General features: G+C 33.6%; 1 protein-coding gene across 12 annotated transcripts in view; it reads right to left on the reverse strand.

Moving 5' to 3' along the window:
- mmd (disintegrin and metalloproteinase domain-containing protein mind-meld) overlaps positions 1-26,732 on the reverse strand; it is a 509,673-nt gene that overhangs the window by 133,268 nt on the left and 349,673 nt on the right. For all 12 annotated transcript variants that reach the window (XM_036371745.2, XM_070110649.1, XM_036371747.2 and 9 more), the window contains exons 7-8: positions 25,550-25,622; positions 14,800-14,946 (exon numbers count right to left, since the gene is read on the reverse strand). In XM_036371745.2, coding sequence (XP_036227638.2) covers positions 14,800-14,946; positions 25,550-25,622 — 220 coding nt within the window. The remainder of the gene's footprint in view (positions 1-14,799; positions 14,947-25,549; positions 25,623-26,732) is intronic.

Below are 26,732 nucleotides of genomic sequence, written 5' to 3' on the forward strand. Positions count from 1 at the left end.
TGATAAGTAAGTTAATTTCATTCAAGTTAAGTTGTTATGTTGTGTTATCTTGAGTTTCTAATTTGCCGTTCTTTCCACTTTTTGTAGTTTTTTATAAATAAAATATCATGTTGACAAATATCTGACACACCTTGTCATAATAGTTAAAATTTGTGTAGTGGAAGGGATCTGCCATTCGGTTAAAAATATGCGTCCCATAATAATTTTTGTAGAACGCTTACACAGTGCAAAGAAGGAAATCTTTGCATATATTTACATATGATATACTCCTATATTCTGGAAAATATCGAATAATTATATAATCTCTCTTCGCTGAAGCTACAAACTAAGTTGTTGTCTATAAATCTTTAGGCTTATCGTTTAAAAATTTCAAAACTTATGCTAAAGAGCGATATCAGTGGACATCACATTTTCAGAAATAGTGAAAATTTTTTAGGATGTGCAAACGTTCTTTGGACCTGCCTATTTCAATCACCAGGTAATAGAGTAAAAAGAGACAAACGAACCCTCATTCTCCATTTCGATTGACAATATAATTAATACCCTTATGTGTCGTTGTTATATTTATATACTTTTAATATTTAATTATCTTTGAACATTTGCGCTTCAACACCTTCCTGTCAAATCTCGACGCGAGCAGCGCACGGAAAAAGACAAATTATAAGTGTAACGAGTTAATCAGTCGTGACTTCGCTGTCAGCTGCTGCCGAAAAATGTGTAAATCAATGTTGCATGCAAATTTTTGCATATTTGCCCTGCCACCACTGCTGACACAACCTTGCCACCGATGGCTGACTACTCGTGCACACACTTGCATTCCTGCCACAGGCTCACAGACAATATGCCACACACATACACGTCATGCTTTCCCAAGTAATTAAAATTTTAACACAGATCGGCCGGAATTACTTTTTAAGCCAATCGTGGTGTTGCCGGCTTTCACTAAATATTCCTTTTTTTTTTGGTACATACATAACTTTTGCTGACCATTTAGTCTTCAGTCTCCCTGTTGTTAAGCTGGCAGGCATCCTCTACTTTCCCATGCCACTCACAGAAGCACACCCCTGTTGCCGCCTCCTCATCGGCTCTTAAGTGCTTTTTACTACACTCGTTGTATATGTTGTGTACGGCACGCTTCAAACTCCATTGAGCTGTGGGAAATATTGAAATATTTTATGGCTTTCCTCAGTATGCATAGTGGCGTCCCGCAGTGGAGCACCCTCTTTCCCGCAACCCAACAACTCAGCCCTGAGCACTCAGCATACTTCATTCAGTTCAGTGCAGCCTTTCATTGCCCACTGCCAGCTGCCGGGTTCGACTCACTTCAATTTCGATTACTGTGCTGCCGTAAAGTTTTAAGTCTACTGCAGCGGCGCAAGAAGTTTTTGCTCGTGCTCGTCGTAAGCATACCTCATGTCCTGGCACTCCGAAAATCATTCTGAAAAGTGCTGTTCGGGGATTACAGCGCAGCAACGATTCAACAACTCAGCACTCGCTATATATGTGAGTATGGTAGTTACAGAGCTCAGAACAGCGTTTTTAAAGTTGCACGCAATCGTAACCGTCCAACTACACTACACCCACTGCAATAGACTATTCCTTCAACCTATTCACACGACTCTAGACCAATGGAGGTTGGAACGACGAAGGCAATTGTGCGAATTCCCTGAATTCTCTTAGTCTTGTTCATGCGAAATTTGTTGTTATGTTATCATTGTGGTTGTTGTTTGTGTTTAATATTTACTTTGCTGTTATTGTAGTTACAACAATTGTTGTTTTTTGTTGTAAAAATTACAATTCGAAACTGGGGGCTCACAAATTTAATTGGCAAACGGAGTTTATTATTAAAAAGACATAAACGAACGAGTGGGAATTTCCAAGAAGCGCAGCCAGATAGTTTATACACACACACTTACATATGTATATTATTACAGTTACTTACGCATATGAATGTGCAGCTTCTCCGCATGAATGCTAACTGCATGCAACCTTTGGCCTTTAACTAAGAATTGCAGATGACCGAGAGTTGAATTGAAAACTTTTGCACTTTTAAATGGAAGCCCTGCGAAGCAATTACAAATATGTGAGCTTATATGAATACTTACTTACTAACACATATGCATGAATGTGTATAGTAAGCTAGTGCGCTTTTCAAACTATGCAGCAGTAACTACTGGTATGTGCCGAGTTGTGTGGCAAGTACCACATAATATGTATTTGGGTCATATAAAATGTTTATTGGGAATACGCTTCCTTAGCTTTCACATTTTAAATTCTCCACTCTATTTTTAAACGTATGTGAGTGAGTTTTAAATATTTGAGGAAATTCAAAATAATATTCGAAGTGCTTAGGAGTATTCTAGCGAAAAATTTATAGCTTTCCGACGAAAAGAAAGTAGCTAACTTTTCGATTTTTAGAATTTTAGAGACTTAGAATTTCTTAAAATATTAGCTGTGAAAGTACACACAAATTTTTGATGTTAATATTTAGGGCTTTTTGGCAATTACCACTCAAAAACGAAGGCATAGAAATGTTGTTTAAAAATCGTGGAATTTTGTTCTTTGTAGAAACCTGTACTTACATATTGAACCTAAAATCATTTTCAGCAGCACTTTTCTGCTAAAAAGTATACGTAAATAAGCAAAATGTAGGCATTAGGAGAATACAAGCAGGGGTAAGGGGTTCCCAACTTATCATGCATGCAGAACATACTGTCTGCTTCGTGACTTTTTGGTTCTTCAAATCAATATCTATCATCTAAGCGTTAAATGCTTCCAGAAGTATGATTCATCAAGCAAAATAACGCCTGAACCAATACATTGTTTGCACGAACTCTGAGTAATCATGTCAAGAAATGACAATTAACTGAACAGTTGGAAATATACATTTGATGCGTTATAGTCTCACTAAGGGCAGATATTCAAAAAAAATCTGTAATATTAGACCGACGGCGTACTACTTATATATTATATTATATTAATAAGAAGAGCATGTGATCGAAATCCTGTAAAGCACCGATTGCCATAAAATTTGCAAACTAATTAAGTCAAATATTTGAAATTGAGATATTTTTCTACCATCCTTCACATAGAAATATTAATATATCTTATTATATTATATATCATATATGTAACTTAATCATATCGAAGATTATTTGGACAAATTGTAATTTTTTGGGTTTTGAGATCGCCCTTTCAGGGATAGCTAGTTGTCTATAATTTCAAATAATTATTTTATTCTAGAGAAAAAATTTCTTATGCAACGCAATAGTGCTAATATTGTTACGGAATTAAAAAAAGATTATTTTATCAGTTATTTAAAAATTTTAAATATACCCTTTATACAGATATTAAAAAAGTACTGCCAAATTTTTGGCCTTTTCTATGGATGACGCTTAAAAAATATCTACTAGAAGACATTGCTTCGCACAATATCCTACGGCTGAAAATAAATATATATATATTCATATTGAACTTAATATTTAGAAGCATAAAGAAAATATGTCTTATCTGCGCGCATTGCCACGCAAAGTTTATTACAAGATGCTTTAACCATTTTTTAAGCCTTAGCTAACTTGCTTTGCCCTTTTATGAAACTTCGCAAAAGATCACGAGAAGTCAAGTTGCAGTTCGGGTGGTCAACTGATGTTACCAAAAGTCTAAATGATTATGGCGTCACTGACATGAATGACTTTTGTGGTTTCTGAGGATATACCATAAAACTAGATTTAAAATAAATTTGCAGTAATTCCTAACATTACTGTAGGTGTCCCCACATAGAGAAAGTTCGTTGTTAAAACAACAAAAATCACTAAATAGAAAATCGTTTGGCAACATGAACTTCAAACCTCTGAGTGCTCATCACGCACTCTGCCCACTTGGCTATGACAAACTTAAATAAAATTGATAATTTTGATTACACATTAATAATATATATTATTAAACACTACTGAATAGTATATATTTTTCATATATTCATTAAGCTTATTGGAATAATTACGCCTCTAGTTTTATTGGTCATTACCAAATTAATGGCAATAAATTGAAAATTTTCAACTATACTAATGTTATTATTAGAAAAATATATTTATCTGTAGAAGGTGCACGATATACTCGTAAATAGCCAATGGGGCGATCAATAATTATTAAAATGAATACTGACGTGGAAGTTTACAATTATTTTTGGCAATTTTGAAAGCCCTTTATGTGCATTGAAAATAAAAATTATATTTTGTATTTATATTAAATTATTTAAGCTCCTACTGCTGCATTTATGCTATTATTGCTGTTATATAAGTAAATGCCGGTGCGTGTCTGCGCGCAATTTGCTCGGGATTGTGCGAATTCATTCAAATCAAACGCATTTTTAACGCCTTTAATGAACTGCAATTAATTTTCACCAAACAACGCAAATATTATTCCACATATGAATGTGTGTTCGTATGTAAAAGCATGCAATTAATGTTATTTGCGCCAATGTAAATGGAAATTTTTTTCTAATACCATATTCGTTACAATACTCACACACAAACACACACATATTTCTTGGTTCGTTAATGTGCTCATAAAAATGTTGTGAGTTCCTGAAAATGGCTAATTACTGTTGTTTTTTGTTTTCCGCTTGAATTGACCAATTGAATGAGACTTAATTGAAATAATTATCAGCAACAAACAAATGCTAGCTGGCGTACTTAACAGGCTTAGACAGATTAGGGTGGCACTAATATAGCCGAAATTTAAAATTTTAGGTTTAAGGTTAACAAAAATTAAATTTCTTTTTTTACTTAAAATATAAAAAAAGTATATACTAAATCACGAAAAAGCCTTAACTTCGATTGTGTCGAAGCTACAATACCTTTCCCAGGTATATTTATTTAGCATAAGAAGATATAAATATCCTGATATTGATCAGTCAGTTTCTATTAAATCTTTGCATAAGCTATAGATGTCCGATCTTAGTTATTTCTCTGTAGTTTGTAGTGTTGTATTGGGCAATATTATATGTCAAATTTCATTAAGATTTTTCGGAAAATTAAAACGTTTTCCATACAAGGACTTGAATTTGATCGTTCAGTTTGTATGGTAGCTATATGCTATAGTGGTTAGATCTGAACAATATAATCCGCGCTGTCTTGGTTAATGATTTATGCCAAATTTCGTGAAGATATTTTATAAAATAAAAATGTTTTCCATTCAAGAAATTGATTTTGTTTGGTTAGTTTGTCTGGCAGCTATGCATATCCTATAGCCTTCCGATATCGACGGTTCTAAATAATGATCAGCTTCTTAGGTGACTATAAATTTCGAAATTTATAAAAAACAACTTAAGTAAAAGTTCTCCTATCTCCAAATTGTATTTATATTTAAACCTTCATTCGAATTTTGCATAGCTTTTTCCCCGAAAATGAGTTCACCATAATATAAAGTCTAAACATTGGGGCATAAACTTACGCACATAAAATCTTTCTCTTAAGAGCTTAGCGCTAACTACATATAGCAAATATTTGTTATATCTTTAATCACATACATATCTAGATACAATCACGATTGTTTACGTGCATTTTCTCCCAAATTAAAAAGAAGTTTGCAAATCGAAATGCCAAAACTTTTCATTTTATATTTATAACCTGCATATATCGCGCTCTAACATTAATTTACTTTTACAATTTGTTTCAGATTTGATTTCTTTTTGTCGCTTTTCGGTCTTTAATTCAATTTAGCTTGCATATTTATAGGCGTCTGAGCGCTGAACAGGGAGTTTAAAGGCAAGCAGCACAGCATAAATCTTCATTTGTCTTCGCAAGCAAAACAAAACAAAACAACACAAAGCGGTAAACAAAAGTCACACTGTTAGATATATGAGGATAGATCTGAAGAATTATATGTAAAAGTAGACGGCGTCGAGTTCTCAACATGGTGTCACCTATTATGTTGTTGGCAAGTGCCATTAAAATCTTTAACTGCCACTTTATTAGCGCATAAAACACTTAACGGATGCAACACATGCACAAACTCATGACACTTGAACTTCTAAAGTATTGTGTATTTTGCATTAAATATTTATTTGCAAAGCTGATTTAATGAAGCGTCCCGCTATGGCATTGAAAGCACTAAAAGTTTAACGGTAACAAATTAAAATTGATTTGTAAATGTATTTGCTATAAGCTGTCGCGACTAGGATAATTAAATAGAGGATTGCGCTTAACAAAGTTGCCACCTTAGAATATTCCATGAATTTTTTGTATTTTTTTCTTTTTTAAAGGCTTGTACGAATGACACCAAATATTATTAACAACACATTACAAAAATTGAATGCAAAAAAAGGAAAAGTGGCCACCTTACTCAAAGAAGCTTGTTTAAATATTTACAAAAATTGTGTGCTGACGACAATCATATTGCGGTATGAAACTATTATAGTATTATCTATGAAAAATATTAATATTCTTTAACCGCCTTCAAATAGTGTGTAAAAATTTAAAGTATTTCTCTTATTCGGAAAGCAACTATTTTTGAATATTGGGTCTAAAACGGTTTGCCAAAAGAAGGCCTAACCTAATTATTATTTGGTTTTTCCAATATTCCGAATATGCGCATCCGAAAGTCATCGTATTTTGGTTGAAGTTTTTGGTGGGCATGTTGTAGCTAAGCGAACATGCCAAACGTGATGATTTTGGCTTGGAAGGAGGAAGACCGTTCTGGGCAGCCAAAATAGTTTGAAGATGAGGAACTGGAAGTATTAGTCAATGCATATTACTGTCAAATATACTAAAATCTCACAGAACCTTTTGGAGGCACTCAAGCAACTATTTCAAAACGTTTAAAGGCAGCCGCATACATTTAAATCAAGAAAATTTAGTGCCTTACAAATGATTGACTCATTCTTTGATGCCAGTTGACTGCGCAGTTTTTTGGGATGGAAATCACAAATCGCTAGTGAGATAGGAAAATGTTATAGCTTTAGTTTGCCAATGGTTAGTAATATCATATTTTTTTCTTTAATAAACGTTAAAATTTTGAAAAAATCAACTGCACGAATATAGACCAAATATTTTAAAGATATCATGGTATTATGAGAGATATTGATTGCTCACGCAAATGTTTTTTATTTATTCAGAATAAAATAATTTAATTTATTTAATTCTTATTGGAAACTCTAGAACATTTGGAGTGTTTCTTTCATTACCAAAAATTTCCATATCTTTTATAAAAATTTGAAGCAGTTCGATACATAGGCTTTTTTCATAAGATTTAAACCCATCTCAGAGAAAATGAATTTTATGAGTATGGCAACCGTATCTAAAAAGTAAAATAACAAATTTTTATACTCTCGCAACCTGTTGCTACAGAGTATAATAGTTTTGTTCACCTAACGGTTGTTTGTATCACCTAAAACTAATCGAGTTAGATATAGGGTTATGTAGATATAAATATTCAGGATGAAGAGACGAGTTGAAATCCGGGTGATTGTCTGCCCGTCTGTGCAAGCTGTAACTTGAGTAAAAATTGAGATATCTTTATGAAACTTGGTAGACATGTTTCTTGGTACCGTGAGACGGTTGGTATTGCAGATGGGCGTAATCGGACCACTGCCACGCCCACAAAACGCTATTAATCAAAAACAAATAAATTGCCATAACTAAGCTCCGCAATAAGATACAAGACTGTTATTTGGTACACAGGATCACATTAGGAAGGGACATCTGCAGTTTAAATTTTTTTTTAAAGTGGGCGTGGTCCCGCCTCTAATAGGTTTAATGTGCATATCTCCTAAACCGCTAACGCTATAATAACAAAATTCACTGGAAGCAAATGTTTTTAGAAACTCTACCTACAGTGTGAAAATAGTTGAAATCGAGTTTCAACTCCGCCCACTCCCCATATAACGGTACTGTTAAAAAATACTAAAAGCGCGATAAATCACGCACTAAACACGACAGAGACATTTAATTTTATTTCTGGGATGGTATGAGATGACTTTTTAGGAACCGCGTTCAAAATTAGACGGTGGGCGTGGCACTGCCCACTTTGAGGTGAAAACCCATATCTTGGGATCAGCTTAACTGATTTCAACCAAATTCTGTGCATGACGTTCTTTTCATATTTCTATGTCATAGTGCGAAAATGGGCGAAATCGGACTACAACCACGCCTATTTCCTATATAACACTATTTTCAATTTCATCTGATTCTTTCACTTTCCACTATGCAAATCAGGCAACAATGACTGTATCGGGATAAAACTTTGCGTGAAAAATGCGATTAAAGTATGCCACTTTGTGACCAAAAATTTTCTAAATCGAAACAAAACTGTTCAAGCCCCTAAGTACTAAATATGTGGACCCCAGTGCCTATAGTTGACCTTCTACCGAAAATATCAGCCAATCCACAAAGAAATCTCAAACGAGTATACCATTTGACTTTGCGAGAGTATAAAATGTTCAGCTACATCCGAACTTAGCCCTTCCTTACTTGTCTAAACTATTTTTGTGCAAAAACTGAACAAAAGATTTGTTGCTACACAGCATTTTAAAAATTTTTAATTGTTTTCATAAAAAAATTATATTTTATTATTTTGTTACATAGAAGCCTTTCTTAATTGCTCTCATATGGTTCAACTAAAATATATAGCGGTCTATAATATTAAAGAGTACAACCCCACAAAATTAATAACCAATAAATCCGGTGTCATTAAAATTCACGGCAAATACACAGTTGTTTTTAATATGATTAAGTTTTGTTGTTGTTATTCGATTAGCAGATTTAATTAACAACTGTATTAGCATTATAGATATAAAAGACCTACAGAAAACGAACATAAATGTCAAGCAATAAATATAAAAATTGCTGAGGCATAAAGAAAAACAAAAGCACAGACAACCAAAACACGAACAACGAGAGATGAAGCCAATAACTCTCAGGCAAAGCAACCGCAGCTGATGGAGTCTCAATAGCCGTTTATTTACCGCCTATAATTGTTACTCGAATTTTAACTGTTTTAATACGTTTTCGTTGCCACTCCACCGCCCCTCACACAACGCTACAAGTATTACCATAAGCAGGAGTACGAGTCGTGAAGCTGTTATTGATAGCTGAAAGCCACACACATACAAACGCGATTTGCTCGAGTGAGCGCAACAAATGAACCACGAACACTGTGGGAGCAATGGGAAATTACCTCTGTGAAGACGCTACCAGCAACCATGTTTATATCACTTGGTTACAAAAAAAGAATAATAAATTTCGCACAGCTGTTGCGGCATGGATAGCAGAAGACGAGCACAGAGCTTTGGACGGTGGCTTGGGCCGATTTATTATCTCGATGCCTTTGGAGTGTGCCGTGCATGGAATCTAATGCCATCCTGAGTATTCTAAGGTAAGATAAATATGTAGATGAGTACGCAGGTGTACGAGAACATGTACATAGTTCTGTGCATTCACCTTGCCGATGTGCTGCGCTTATGTTAAGTAAGTTTATTTCGTCCGGTCTCTGGAATACTAATGAATATGATAGTATTGAGACATCACCGCACTAAGCAGAGAGACTATGTAAATAAGTATTGGAGCTGTGTTATTAAAACGTAGAAAACGATAAAAACAGTAAATTTTTAAGTCAGAAGGTAAGATTCGGGAAATGAAAGAATTTTTCTATATAAATTTGATGTGAATTTCCGTTTAGAAAATGAATATAGATTTCCTCAATCATACCGTTGCATAAGTTGATCCGGGAAATCGTTTCAGAGATATTAGCGTGTTTGTATGAATTTATTTACTAAGTGTATTTGGGCAAAAAAACTTTAAACGCTTTTTTCTCGAAACACTGTGCGAAAAATTTTCCGAAAGGGTTGGACCGATTTACTTGAAATTTTCACACGACTTTCTTCGATATTTTTTTTACTTGTTGATAACAAGAATAAGACTTTTTATAATAACTTCCTTTTTAAGCCCCTCTGATAATTTTTCACAAGAAAGCGATCCCTTTTGAGAAGCCACGATTTTCTCAAAAGTTTTACTAGTGCTTCAGTCATAACCTCTATTCATGTATAATAATAATACATTTTTTTTGTTTTTGGAATTAGAAGTAGAAAAACTATTTTGCTGACAGACATTATTTTTCGAAGGTCTTCCTGGATGTGGATCAAGGGAATCCAAAATGTTTCAAAATGGATCGCCGCTCATTTAAGTACATAAGACTCTGTAAATCTACATATATATTTAATTGAAATGGCTTTATAAAAATATTTAAAAATATTCATAAAAAATATACAAACTTTTTTATTGTACTTGAAAGTGGATATTGCTCCTTAATCGCGACATTGGAGCAGAAATGCTCGCAATGATATTCAGCGTAATCTTCGGAATAATCTGAGTCTGCCCTAGAATGTTGGCAAAGCGCGCAGTATAGGGGTTCAAGTCGTGGTTGCCAATATTTCAAGACGGCTTTGTTCAAATTTGTAGAAACAAAACCGGTAGTTTTTTGTTTTCTTGAGAAGTATTGGCTTACTTATGATTATTCTTTTCCCATATTCTATATTTTTCCCTACAAGGATATTCAAAGCAACAGCGTCTTTGACCAGAAATTGTCTGATACTCAACCTTAGTTATTATACGGGGTTTTTGAGTAAATTCGAAACTTTAGGTTCGTTTCAAAAATTGGTTACTAGGTAATATCAGTACTTGCCAATGCTTCGAAAGTGTGTGTTGTCTAAAATTTATGATTTTGTCCATTTCCTGCTTATTCAGCTCAGTAAATGCTATTTCAACGGCTATTTTAGATTGTCCATATTTCTTTAAAATGCGAACTTCCAAGGAAAGGGATATTCTTTGAGGTACCCAAACCTTTTTTTTCAGATGGAAGTGATGGGTTTCTTGAGGCTCCGTAAGATATTCAAACTGCAAATGAAGCATATAAAAATCGAATAAAGTTGTCGGCTATTTGCAGCAGGGTTTGGTGTGAATGTACTACAAGTACTAAAAATGGTTTTTATATCGAATTTAACTGTCTATGCACAAAGCGTTGCCATCAGTGAGAAATTATGCTTCAAGCAGCATATTTAAATCACATAATATCCAAGGCACAGCTGTTGTGATACCACTGAGAAAGGGAACGCTTGAGTATGCAGCGAACGCGCGAAAATTATCATAATGTGTAAAAGAATTAGAAAATACTTAAAATATGTGCGTACAAAATGCACAAAGCCATTGGATGTCGAAATATATAACAACAAAAACCCGAATTATATATAAAAAGTAAAGTTTTCATGCACGGCAGATATTAATTTCAACCAAGCGTTTGCGTTCTTAAAAGCAAAAACAATCAACTATGACTTTATTCGCTAATTTCGAAATTATATAAAACAATGCATATCTCTGTATAATAAATCTTGGTCAAATGAGAAACGAGAATAAAACGCTAGAGATCATGAGGCTTGCAATTAAGAGTGATAAAGGCATTTTATTAATTAATTCATCTTAAGGAAGCTGAAAGCTGACATCTGTTCGAGAGGGGTTCGTTTTAACTGTTCCGGCAGTTTTTATAGGATGATAAAAAACTTGCGCTGGTTAGTTAGAGTCAATGGTTAAACCGGCCATGTATGGTGAAAAAAATTGCAAAAAAACACATGACCCTCATAGAAAGAGGGGAGCTAAACATTCTAAAAAAGCGCCAATGTAAATAATAATAAAAAATGATACAAAAACCAAATTGACATACGCCGAATCTCGTAAACCAACAATAAATAAGAAAGCTATAAAAAAATCCCAAATCAGACAATGCTCAAAAGAAAAAGGGAGACTCTTTTTTGTAAGGGCGTTTTAGAAATCTGAGCAATGCCAGTCGGTAAATCCATGTAGCTCAGCAAGGTTGCCACCATCTAATCATCACCTCGGCCACAAACCAAGATGGGTTGCTCTGTCTAAGCGGAGGCAAACACATTTACATACACATGTGTACACCTTGCAACCAATCGTCATAAATATGAATGGCTTGCTGCGCTATTGAATCTGTTGAAAATCACTATGTATGTGTCATAAATTTCAAATTTTGCTCAAACCAATGGCACACTCGTACTATGTAGTTAAAGCAGTCGGCGATGTGCTTCACCAGCACTCAATTCGCGCAAAAATATATCCATATGTGTGTGAATCTACACATGTATGTGCTTTCAGCTCGAAATGCCACGCAAAGGTGAGGCACTGGCTGCTTAGTTGATCCTAGGCAGAAGTTGGTGCTAAAGTATTCCCGATTCGAATTCGTATAAATTATGGTAGCAGCGAGTCATAAGTTTTCATATTCACTTTATATTTGCAGCGTTGATATTGTAATTTTTTTATGCTTTAAGTTTTTTTTTTTACTTTTTTTATTCTATTCGCAACTTTTTTATGTGGCATCAGTGTTGAACTTCTGGCGTTGGATGTTTCCCCCGTTTTGTCGCTTCAGCAATCAAGCACTCGTGTGGGATGCGGAAGACGAAGCATTGAGTTGGAACCGAGACAGAATTTTGGCTGGGATTGCTAAACTCATCTGTGTTTGTTGGCAAGTACTAGTATTCAAGCATGCCGTTAAGTGTTTGTATATGAATGAATGTACGCCTGATTTCTTTTTCCTAAGCAATGTTTATTTATTGATGTCGCGCACATAAAATTACTCAACTACCGCCAGTGTAGCCACACATATTGAAAAATATTGCAGTTTATGGAAAGTACGATGAAAAAAAATGTGTGGCAAGGAATTCCTTTCAAAAGTGGAGATAAATTCTAAAATACTATACTGTAAGAAATTTTCTTAAAATTTGATTAGAGCGAGGGGACTTAGTAATGCGTTTTTATTAAAGATTGTATAAAGATTTACATTTATTTTGGAAAAAGTGTTCAGTTTATCATCTTTGCGGGCTTTTTAATATATTTTTACAATATTTCTAAAATTCAAAGAAATTAAGTAAAAAGTAAACTGCCCTTTCTTTCTGAAGACTGAATAAATTCCAGCATTTCTAAATGGTATATAATTGTTTTTGGTGCTATTTTCTAATTCCATTTCTGAAATGATTCTAGAGTGGTTCAAATTTCCGTCCAGTAAGACAAATACTTTTTGAAGAAACTATCATCAAACAAGCCCTTCAATTGAGAAGAAGATGTGAACTGTAGAAAAAACATTTATTTGAAAATGGTAATGCCAAAATTCCACTTATTTTCAAAGAGAGACAAGCAAGTGATTATTTGAGTCTATAAATTAATAAAGAGAAACCATATTAATATTGTATATTAATCGAGAAAGATTAAATTTTAAGACAATTCTAACGCATTGCAATGCGCTTCAGGATTCAAAAAAAAAAAATCATTCATATTCTTAAATTCGCCATGTTATTTGTATGAATTTTTCAACTTTGTTTAATCGGCTCTCAAAACTTCAAAAACATTTTTCTCAAAACGCTGCTGTTAGAACCGGTGAGGAAAATTTCTCCGAACGGCTAGACCGATCGACTTGAAATCTTGAAATAAATCAAAATTTTTATTAGTTCTCCTACTATACTCATCTATACTAATATCTATACTAATATAATTTTTTTTGGTTAATGGATTTGGGATCATTTTAAGCAGACATAGAACCTTCTTCTGAAGGTCAAGGGAATCCATAGTTTTTCAAACTATTTTTAACATAAAATTACCCTTAAAAAATGGGTTTTTTACCCTTGCAATGGTATACGAGAGATATGTCGAGAATTGTCTACCCACCAAATGTTTCATAATATATGTAAAAAAGCAAAAGTATTTTGTTCTAGGTATATCCTATGGCACCGAATTGTTATGAAACCAAAAAAATTAATTTTAAAAGGTTTCAGCTGAGCATTTCATATCAACAGTTAGAAAGCTCTAGCTAATGTAAAGCATTGTCTAAGCTTTTATAGGGGTTAATTGTATTAGGTGTGGATAATAAATATGTAAATTTATATATTGCTTAGCAAAAAAAATGCCTTCTTATACATAGCAGAGAGCGGCGACCCTTATAACTGCGTTTTGAGGAGCATAAAGATCTTAATTTACTTAATTTTTTTATTTATTTAATTTATGGTAATACTGTAATAATGTGCTTTCCTATCAACATTTTTCTGCGGAAAGGGTGGACCTGATTCATTACAAAATACAAACAACATTTACAAAATTTAGTGCCTCAAATCTTTTTCTGCCAGTGTACAAGGAGACTGCAATTGAAATCAAGCGCACCAAAGTCTGTTTCTAACAACGGGCTGCAGCTTACGCTGGATATAAATTCGGATTTTATTTAAAGTTCACAATTGAAAAACAGATCTGTGGATAAATGTTGGCGAAAACTGTGTGGAAATAAATGGTTCTGCATGCGAGTGGGTGTGTGTGTACATTTGCATGCCGATTTCGCTTAGACGCAGATATAAATCAAAATTCAGGCCGATTGTCGGCATTTGAGCGTGAAAATGTGGCTACCGTACAGCACACAGTGGCAGAAGAAAGATGCCATAAAAACGACGGCATAATAAAAACTGGATAAGTGAAGGCTACAAAACATTTTCGATTCAACGAAAATGTATGTGAAATCGTAGGATTTGCGAATATAACCAAAACTTAAAGCGCCAACTTAAAGCGGATTTTCGGGGGCAGTAAAGTACAAAGTAAGAGATTTCGACTTTCAAGTCGGTAAATCCCCCTGCTGAGGCTATAAAAATATATAAAAAAGGGCCGTATGAAAAATCCTTAAAAAAAGTGTTTCAATATAGTATGAAAATTAAATATATAAAGTTTATGTGACCGTTAATTGGTCTCGATTACGTACCGAAAGATCGCCTCCATAGAAGGGATGTATTACGAATGTTTCGTTGCCGATGTGTATGACGCCGCTGACACCATTGCACGTATGGAAAGCGGCGCTAGCACCAGGATAGTCCTTAACGGTGCCATGATAATAGCAATGCTCAATGTCCTGCAAAATAGAGCGAGAGAATGTGAGTAAAAGAGATATAGACTTAAATAGAGATTTAATTAAATTAATTTGTTGTAACAAAAGCATGTAAAATAATCAAAAGCGACAGCAAGTGTGACCACAAATCCATAATAAAGGAAAACGAATAAATAGGTACACATATGGAGCTTTAGGTATGTAAGGCGCTTTTCTGCAAATTTAATTAAATATTACAGTATAAATATTTCCATTGAATATGTAATAATATTTCAAATTTAATCATATGTAATAATACGCAATATTATATCATATCACTTTTGATATGTGGTTAAGCATTTGTGGTTACTAATTGTCTATACTGCCGGCAACATTTTGTATTGAATGATCATTTCGAAAGTAAGTAAATTTTATTTATTAATTCATTTATATCTTAATATGAACAAATAAGATATGTAAATAGGTGTTGTATTTCTTCACACGCCGTAACTGCTAAATCTGAGTAGAAGCGGTAAGGACTTAATGTGCCAAAGATTTAAGGCTGCCGGCCCAGAAAGTGGTTTATATCTCTTTTATGGCTTCAACAATATCGAGAGTGTAACCTTAAAAGCAGTCTTTAAATATTTTTTTAATATATAGTTGTGTTTGTTTTAGTTAAAACAAATACTTCTATCGTTGATTATTTTATGGTATAAAACTTTCTAGAAAGTTAGCTGTCAAATCAGCAGCTGTCAAAATAACCACCTGTTTTTGACATTTTTTTTTAAGTTCCTTACTTTAATATTTTTGTGAACGAATCAATATCAAAAATAGGTCTGGCAATGGGTAGTAATGTAATAGTCTACGCTAATAAAAACTAAAACTAATGGCAACGTAATGTCGGCTTAGCTGGAAAAACCGGTGTATAATTAAGTTAAAAAAAAAACGCGTTGCCGTGATCATATGTAAAAAATTTTACTCAAACACTAAATGTCATAAAATAACCAGAACTTGAGATCTATACTTCCTCGTCGTTTTAAGATTTTCCATAGATTTAAGTTTTTCAAAATTGGAAGTTATGTTGTTTCTAGACTTCTCTAATTCCGAAATTAATTGTAAAAAGGCTGTATCCTGTCATTAACATGCATAATGTTCTCGGCAGAAATTACTCTGTTGACCTGCGGAGTGAACAACTTCAAGAGTATAAGTGTGAACGACATTAAACATGCTAAGGTCATTCATACCTAATAATAAAAAAATATTAAAAAACAAGACCTCTGCAAAAAATTTGCAGTGTTAAGTTAAACATAAAACTAAGCAATTTAGTCGCAAACATCAAATTGACTGAAAACCTCACAGACTATATTCAACCACGGAAAGTCACAGAGCATACTTAAATGATATGAAATTATACAATGGCTGCTATTGGCTACCTTTACTTCACTCTAAAATTTAAAAAAGAAGAGACCAAAACTGTGGAGAAAGATTTAAGAAACCAAATAAATAAATTAGGTAACGAAAATAATAATTATCCTAGCAACATTTGTGAAAAGTGTTTAATCATATAATGTCTACAGACAATTACTATGAATATATCGACTGTAGACATCTGATAATAAAAAACGAGAAAAAACGTTAACTTCGATTGTACCGAAGTTAACGGTTGATCCAAATAAAAGTAGTTTTTTTAAATAACTTTTTTTTGACAGATCACGCGTGAGTCATGTCGTATTATCTTTGTTCAATATTATTTGGCATTTCATAATGGAAAGACTTACGCCTAAATAACGTTTACAAATCGTTCAACTTTATTACGAAAATTCCATTCTGTAAAGAATGTATGTGTATATGTGTATGGTAAACATAATCGGCCTACTGAGCGTACTATTTGCAACACCATCACCCACCTTGAGACCCAGCATTCATTTTGGGTTGATATTCGACTGAATAGACCACGTCCAGCACGCAGTGAAGAAAATATAGCGGCCATAGCTAATACTATGTTCGCACCGACACAAATTCGTGTTTTCATAGACAAAAGAGGTTTTCAGGCGAAAACTTGTGTTTTCATCCATACAAAATCTGTCAAACGAAAACACAGTTTTCGCTGAAAACCCCTTGAAAACTTACATTTCCCTCATTATAATCGGTGCCTGCTCTAGTTTAATCGACATTATTAGAAGACATATTTTGCCAGCCCTAAATGTCAGTTGACAATTTGTTTACATTCCATAATTGGCCTAAACGTACCCTACAAGAAACTGCTAATGGGTTCACCAATACATTCACATTTGATATGTCAGTACTGTTAATTTACATTTGCATTTTTAAATTCAGAACTATCAACTGATTAGAGAAAGACGTACGCAGAGCTATTGAGAGGAGGAGATGGCATAAAGTGAAAATTTATTTTTATATATTCATATTTTATTATATTTTTTTGTTGCATTCCTTTTTATATTTAAGAATATTATTATAACTAATTTTGATTAAAAGTTTGAAATTTATTAAAGAAATAAAAATTATATTATCTACTGCGCAAAAGAATTTTTCACTTCTGATAGCGTTTCAGTCAGAACTGACAATTTTCAGCTATGACGGATTTATGGTCAGCAATGACTCAGAAAAAACAAAACAAACGAACAAAAAGAAAATAAGGCTCTTAAGAAAATGATAGAAGCTTTGTTCTGCGCGCTGACAAAATTTTTTCAGCTATGACTGTCATATTACCCACCAGATGACCGTCACTGTTCTTGTAGGGTACATAACAAATGTAAACAAATAGATGTGTAAACTGTCAATGAAAACTCATCGAAAACATACAATGTCGGTCAGAACGACCTTTGTTCCACAATCCACACATTGTGTTTTCAAGAGGATTTCAATTTGGTGCGAACATAGTATAAGAGTGTACACGAAGACCGTGGATAGTCGATTTGGCGCCGTTCGCAGCAACTCGGACTGATGTATGGAACGGCTTGGCGCATTTAACGTCGAAATTTTAAATTAAAAGACATACAGCTTGTGCAAGAACTGAAGCCGCTCGACCTTCCCAAGCGGCAGCGTTTTAAGAAGATCCGACGTTTTCGAGCCAAATTTTGTTCAGCGATGAGGCCTATTTCTGGCTCAATGGGTATGTAAACGAGCAAAATTGCCGAATTTGGGACGAAGAGCAACCTGAAGAGATTCAAGAACTGACATTTCATCCAGAAAAAACAACGGTTTGGTGAGGTTTGTTAGCCGGTGGAATCTATCGGTAGGATATGTAAAGTGTAAAATCTATGCGGACAATGTCGCTTGGATTCAGGCCTTGCAGCAAAACATCAGAACATTCGTGTCGAAGTCGCGGCCAACATTTGAAAGAGATATTCTTGAGAAAATAAATGCCAAATAATATTCTTTCAAACGATAATAAACACTGCCCATTGAATTTGAATTTTATGTATTTTTCAGTTTAAAAAAGTAGGGAATCTCGAAAGTGATCACCCTATATAATTCCTCTCGCAAAAAAAACAACATTTTTGCATGCAAGAATATTCCGTTCAGTTAAAATAACAGCTATATCTTATAGGGGTACCATATAAACGGTTCTGACAAATTTAGAGAGAGAAATAACGTGTGCAAAATTTTCTGAACCCTATCTCAGAAACTGAGAGACTAGTTCACATATATCCAGACAGGAGGATATGCCTTAATTGACTCAGTTCGTCACACTGATTATTTATACTTGTATATACACTTCAACTTCCCTAACGCTTCCTTCTGGGTTTTACGAACTTCGTAACAAATTTTATACTCAGGGTATACGAGTCCAGGCTTATCATTCAGCTAGCTATTATGAGAAATCGTTGTGAAACGCTAGTCTTCATTACTGACTTTTTTATATTACATATAGAGTTTCAACATTTTTTAATATGTTTATAACCTACCTACGTATATACTATGTGTGTGTGAGTGCGTATATGTTCAATTAGAAATCATAAAAATCCCTTTGTAAACATTTACCCATACTTGCTAGCATGAAATTAAATTATTTGCCAATCTAATTTCCTTATTTCAATTGGATCTTTGATTTTGACATGCGGACATGCAGCCACCAACATACCTACATACTCGTACCTGCTGACACATGTGCACGTATGTGTGTTAGAGTATTAAAAGATTGTAATTGCCTGCTGAATAAAAAGAGCAAAGGGAACTCACACATACACATATATGGTTGTGTAGGAGTTTAAACCTTCATGTATTTGCATACGTTTTTCTATGTATATATGTATATACAGATGTATGTGTGGGGATGTGTTACGAACAGGGCCGCTAACGCTGAGAATTTGTCGCTGGAGCGCCGAGCTAGGTAAAGATCAAAATAAATTTAAAATAAAGCAAAAAATAGGACCATATACATATATACATATCTATACTTGTATATATATATATCAAATAAATCGAATCCAAATATGTAATGTAAACATGAGGAAGTACAGCAAGCAAAGACAAATGGAAGAAAAACGCTTTGGATTCCTTTTTAATTTAATTTCTGCGCCACTTAGGTTTGCGACGAAAATGCTAAACTGCTGCCGTTGCTACTTCTAACTTGATTGAATACACATATGTATATGCCACTTACACTCGTACGTACATATATATTATATATATATATATTGCACAAGCCGCCAGCCGTCGGATTACTTAACTGAGGGACGGTGAGATGGCGGAGAGCTTCAGTTGGGATTTAAGCCACACACTAGCATGAGGAAAACTTTACTTACTAACTGGTATGAGTATGTGAGTGAGTGTCAAAGTCACTAGCACAGATTTATAGCAGACAACTAAACGATTTGCACACTGCGACGTTACATCGGAACCAACGTCCGAAAGACAAATAGCCAAGACGGCTGGACAGAGAGATGGGCGAAGCAGCAAGGTGCATATATGTTTAAGTAGAGAGGTGTGTCCACGTGCTGTTGGGTTGGGTAATAGAAAATCTCTGCCTTCGCATTTGATGAGATTTGTATATTTGGAAAATATCTAACATAAGCCACACTGAATGGGCCTACACAGCGAAGGGTAAGCGACTGCCTAGTCACAAAATTATTGTCTTAACAAATACACACATGCATAAAACTATCTATGCATATATATATATATATAAATATAAACGTACACAGTCACAGATGTATTTAAGGTTTGAATTTTTGATTTCTTATCCGCGTTTCCCACTTCTTTGTTACCTTTCAACCACCAGTTTCGGCAACAAAACATAAATGCGCTGAAATATGCTGTTCCCCCTTCCAATGAACTCCAGGAAGCACACGTTCCATTCCAAATCAAGCATCATTTTTATTCATACGTTTTACTAACGAAACATACGCATATGAATTGTAAGTATGTACTTATGTGTATACAGTTTTCTATACATGTTTTTTATTAAAGAAAATGACAGCACAAAAGTCGTAAAAAAGGTCTGGCCTTCATGTTTATTGAAGAACATTTCTTGAACTCGCATTTATTTAGTGCATAAATAAATCTATAAGCAGAGCGTGGCACTCACAGAAAAAAGTTAAATTCGACTACTCTGAATAATACCCTTCACATTTCTTATAGCATTAAAGTATATAAAAATATGCTTTTCTGGAATTTTATTTTTAGTTTGTGTGACAGCTACTTATGTATATGTTGTAGTTGTTCGAACAATATATTAAAAGACTTAGAGCTGCCTTGCAACATAGTCTTGTTCAAATAAAAAGGATTTCCATACATTTTAATCTGGCAGTTTGTATGGCAGCTATATGTTATAGTGATGCGGTATCGACGATTCCAACAACAGCAAGTTTCTTGGTCAGAAGAGGGTGTGTGCAAAATTTCAGACCGGTATCTCAAAAACTGGGTGGCTAGTTGGCGTATATGCAGACAGGCAGACAGACGGACATGGCTAAAAGGACGTAACTCGTCACGATGATCTTTTATTTAAACACCTTATGTGGTTTGCGAACTTGATATACCCTGTTCAGTGTATAAAAATAAAATACAACAATAACACATACATTCACATAAGTCTTCTAATGAAGTGACGAATGCTGAACAGCTATAAAAATCGCACAAACTTGGCTATTTTCACCAACTTACACTCCATTTCCCTTTCTTTTAATGCCCACCAACTTCACCTACATGTTCGACATGGCGTATACACAATCTGCAGTAAATGTACTCTCTGGCAGAAGCTTTAACCGTTTTAAAAGCGCTTACTTTAATATGCGTCGGTGTAAGCGTGTTTTACATACAAACCCATCAAAACACATACAACTACATACTCACACATCTATATGAACAGATATGTATGGATGTGAATCTCCAGCTGCCCGAGTAATTTGGGTATATTTTGTAGATTTGAGTTAGTTTGTAGATTTTGGATCTTTGTAGTTTGTCCATCTTGCATGTGTGTTTGCTTTTTGTGTGCTACTTTGTACCACCATTTCTTTTCAACTCTTGCCTCTGCCATCGCCCAGCGTTTTTTGCTGCGAGTTATTTTGCATTTTACATTTGCTTACACATGTCTGCCTGGCCAGCGCTGCGTATAAGCATCTAAAGGTCATCAGCTATTCATCAAATTACTGGATTTTCTTATTATTCGTTAAGCCACTGTGCGTGTGAGTGTGTGTGTGAAGTAGGGCAGTAGTAAATCGCATGTCAGTCGTATTTGTTATTTAGAGTTGAAAATTTTATTTTATATGTACGTGTCCAAATATATTTGGATAAGTATGTGTGCATGTACATATGTGCATGCATAATTGACCGTCAATCAAGAAAGGGTTTCTTACTTGGCATTTTTAAAGCTTAAAAATAGTAATATCATTTAAATTATTATGTTTGTGGGTTTAGCTAAGTAGTTAGGGCATAACTCTGTATTTAGGGTATACATATATATATTGTATGTATTTTATAAGCTAGTCGTATGCAAAGTAATCCTTTATTATTGGATTAGAAAGTAGCAAATCACATAAAGTTATATTAAATGAATTTAAACAAAAGAGATTATCAAGCAAACGTATGCATAAATATAGCAAGAAAGATAATGATTTGGCATAAATATATGCTATTTTTCATATTTGAAAGGTTAACCTGATGTATATCCTTCCACTGAGGTCTTCTCAGCCTAATCGTTCTGCTTGAGTATACATATATTTATAATATATAAAAATTTATTGTGGTATACTTTCTGTTAGAATAATCTGAGCAAATTTGGTGATTTTCTACTAGTTTGGGAATAAGATACTTATTGCAAATTACTAGAGAAGATGCCACAGGCACTTCCAACAAAAAATCACCAAAATGATTTGAATAATATTTTTGAGTTTTCTACAAATGAAACATATCAGCAAAGAGTATAAATCACTTCCAGTCTGAAGGAGAAATTCAACTCCTATTTATAAAATCACTTTGGCAAAACTATAAGCGTAAACTGATAACATTCACCGTGAATCAGAAATGATCACCGATATTATTTTATTTTATTAAAATTTAAGAGAACTAAATGAATAAAAATATGGTACACTTTACTTCAGAGAACATTAATAAAATAGACAATATTTCGAGGGCCCTCAAAATAGCAATTTCCTAAGTGTATCAGAAAAACTTCGGCAAACCTCCATCTGAACTTTATTATATAGATCAGATGCTATTGGAATAAGGATATTGCTTCTAAAAAGATATTTATGAACAAAATGGTCTGTTCTCAATTAAGACTTAAAATTTCATCTATTGACAATCATCCACGCCTTGGTAGGCGATATATCATTTGGAACGAGGGCGACTATGGCCAATCTAAAACTGAAGCTTCTCTGCCATTGATGAATGAATAAATTGATCTCATAATTCGTTTTCAAAGAAAAATTTTTCGAAAAAGGATTGATATGAGACTATCAATTAGCTAGTGAGCACGCTATGACACTGAGCCCAGAAATAACCTACTATAAATGTAATAGCCGTTCATCATCTAATTCACATTGTCAAATCACTCTTCTGGTAAGTATATTATTGTCCAATCTGCAGTTTTGTTATATCGAGGTAGGCGTTAGTAGTAGTCAAATATATTCTCGATTTCCACTACCTAAGCATTAGCGACTGTATTAAACCCTAAATTACTCGTATGACCCGAAATGAGGAATATCCATCTATATGAGGAGTACTGAGAGTAAATACACTCACTTGACACTTAGAATATACATGTCTTCTTTTTTTGGTTAAACAGACCTTGGGGAATGGCAAATCGAACAAACAACTGTCATAAAAGGAATGCTATAATCAAATACAAATAAAATAAAAGCACGTTTTTCTACTTTAGTGAACTATCCAACTATTAAATTTCATTGAATTCAATCGAATCACTTTACTGTTGCTTCCTCTTATAACTTTTTGATAAAAGATCGCAGCCCAATCGTACTTAAAACATCGAAGAGAGCTTTTATGACGTGAGCAGAAGTGTAAAATTGCATTATTAAATCGTTGTATCTAAGAGGTATTCGATTTTCATAGCGTTTTCTTCGATGCTTATAATATATTGGTGAACCTTTAAAAAGTACAAACAATAAATTTTTCTCTGATTTTTTTGACACCCATTTGTCAACTGTTTGTCAAATCTCAGTCATTGGAAGCCCGCTTTAGATTTTACTTTTAGTTGAATCTTAAAAACACTACTCAGCCAACATCTTTCTATTAAGAAATCTGTGTAAATGAAATACATTTCCAATCAATTGTAAAAAATTGTAAAATAGCTTTGCTGCAAATAGAAGTGGATACTTAAACATTCCGTCTTCTCAAAGGAGCACTTAGCAATTCAAATCGTTTACATGCACAAGTGTATTAATAAATACAGTAATTGTTTGGTATTTACGGCAAGTGCTCACGCGGCAATAAATAAAAATATGACACGTGCGAAATTTGATATTTATTATTAAATTTCTCTTCAGACATATGCTCCACGTAGGACGTGACCTGCTGATATTGGATGGTACTTAATAGTAGGTTAGTCGATGTATGCGCCTTTATAACTTTTATCAGAGTTTGAGAGCGATAAAATGAACCTACCTATATGCTTATTTTATATGTACACACATTTATAATATATGATTCCTTTATATACATACATATATATTTACAAATAGTATACATATATGAATATGTAGACATATCAATAAAATAAGCAGATAGTTTCTAGTGTCAATTAAGCTCAGCACCAACACTATTTAGTTCGAATAGAGTATTTATTGTAGGAAACGTGCTAGTGTGGTTAAAAAGCATATCTACTTATTATGTTTTGTCATATGCTCCGTTCATAATAATTTAATTCATAATTCCAACACCTTAAAAATCGGTTTTAATTGAACACAGTGTTGGACTTAACTTTAATCTAATACTTGTAAATAAAATAAAATGGTCATTGTCATATACCCTTAGTCTTCAACTTTGTTAAAACCAAACTTTTACTGACTTCATCCTCAGATTAAAAACACCTATGATAACTATGTACAATGTAAGACACATTCGAATGTTGGAGATCGTGATATATTAAAAAAAAAAGTTTAAACTCTCCTAATTAGTTCAGGGAGTGGAAAATCGCAGTCGTTTCAAAATATTTTGAAGGTACGTACCATTAATTACCATCAATTAGTAGCTTAGTTATATAAAACTATTTGTAAAACTTCCTTAGAAACGTATTCAATAGAAGCAAGAGCCGGTTCATAAGCTTCCAAAATTACATGTCTAGTTGATTTAATTTTTGACTTCTTATTGAAGTTTTACTTCTAGTTAACGTCAGTGATTTGCAAAAAAACATAAGGAATTTGGGAGCTTTCAAAACAATCAAAGTGAGTTTTCAAAATTTCTCCTTAAACTTGTCTAAGCCCCAAAAATGAAGACAATGTTATTTCGATAAAGTTTCGTGTGTAATGTATGTATGTATGTAATGTATGTATTGTATGTAATGCTTGTGTTTACGTTCAGAAAGTAATTGAAATTCAAGTTTCGCAATTTGCTACCTCCGCTGTGAAATTCAATCAAAAGTCAAGTGTAAGAAAAATAATCATAACAAGCATGCAAGACGAGCTCAGACTCAAAATGAAATAAGCTGGCAGGGGGCGTGTAAGATAAAGTACTAAATAGAAATATGTTTCATCGAAAAATAATTCTAAAGATTGTAACTGAATGAAGACGTAGGTATATCTACACTTAACTCTCAAAGTTCTGAGTATGTGTCGCGTGTCAAAAGTTCAGGCTTCAAATAAGATAGCGTTTCCGTATGAAAAACGAAACTATGTATATATGTGTGCACAAGAACAATCAGGTAAGCAAATTTCGCATTTTTACGTAAATATTCACGGTTATATAGTTTTTCTCCACCGCACAACGTGTTATTCACCAATTGCTGGGTAAAAATTCGCTTTTTCTTGAGTTTATATTTGTGTATACAGATAAAAATAAAATTCGTCAAAAACTTCCACTCATATTTATATCATGGGGCCTATTCATCCATGTATTTATGCCACACGCTTGTGTGAATTCTATTTTAGGTTCATAAAGGCGCTCCTACTTTCTGAAGTAAAATTTTGATATACATGTACAGATATACATAATTATTGAGTGAGGTACTTACATGCCGATTACCATCCACCTGATAACCACTCACATGGTAATGTTTTTGTTGTATATTTGGTGATAAAAGTTGCCTGCAAATAAAATAAAATTAAAAATATTAGAGAAAAGTATTAAAGTCTCAGCAGAAGCATAATGTTTCTTAAGCAGTATATAAATAAATGCATAGCGTATCCAAGTTTAATAATAAAATGGTTTTAGCTAAGTATTATTTTATTGAATCAGTCAAAACTCAGATTTCACTCATATGATATCTGTTTATCCCTTAACAGACAAACGTTTGTACCAATAAGTCTTCTTTAACAAATAATAATTATTAAAATGCCATCTCTGCAAAAGCTCTATATCTGCACCTTGGTATTTATTAACCCTTATCAAAATTAATTACTTTATATTCAAGACTGATTCAACAACTTTTTGAATTATTTGATTCGGACATTCTATTCGAAAGATATCCCGAATTTAAAAATCTAAGTATTAGAAAAAAGTCGCCTGGTGAGCGGCGACCCGCTCGGCTAAGCTTCAATATAATTTGAGATGTGAGCGTCCTTGGGCCACGGGAGGGGGAGCAATGTCATGAAATAAAGTGCAACTCACTCACCCAGTTGTCTCCCTCCAAAGCGGTCGAATTGAATATAAATATTATTAAAAGTTTGATATTCACACCTCATCATCTATATGAGGTCTTCTTTCCTCAGTAGTATGGCAAATGGAGTGATCTCCTAGTATTATATAAAATTATATACTCAAAAATAATAACTCTCTGTTGATTATTGAATATACAAAAACAATTTTTTTTTATATTTGTTATTATTTTTTCATAAACAAAATTATAAAAAAAATCTCAATTTATATTCAGAAAGAATTTGTTTTAGTAGTGAAAACCGAAAATGCTTTTTTACACAGTATTAGGTAAGCAACTTTGATATTAGCTGTCTTCGATTCATCCATTATTGGAGAGTAGTGAATTGAACAAATAAAAAAGCTATATCAGTTTTTCGAACAAACTCTCAGCACTTGCGTTGCAACCCTGCGCTAATAAGTCAAGTTCTTTGGTGGCAAAATTCTTCAAAAAAGAAAACTCACAAAAAAGTGTATTTTCCTAGTATTTTTTCATATTTAAATTTTGCTTCATTTGTTTTTTTTTCTTTCTATAAAAGCTAATAAAATTATGGTGAAGGTAA

Source organism: Bactrocera oleae, chromosome 5, assembly GCF_042242935.1.
Source record: "Bactrocera oleae isolate idBacOlea1 chromosome 5, idBacOlea1, whole genome shotgun sequence".
Taxonomy (NCBI): Eukaryota; Metazoa; Arthropoda; class Insecta; order Diptera; family Tephritidae; genus Bactrocera; species Bactrocera oleae.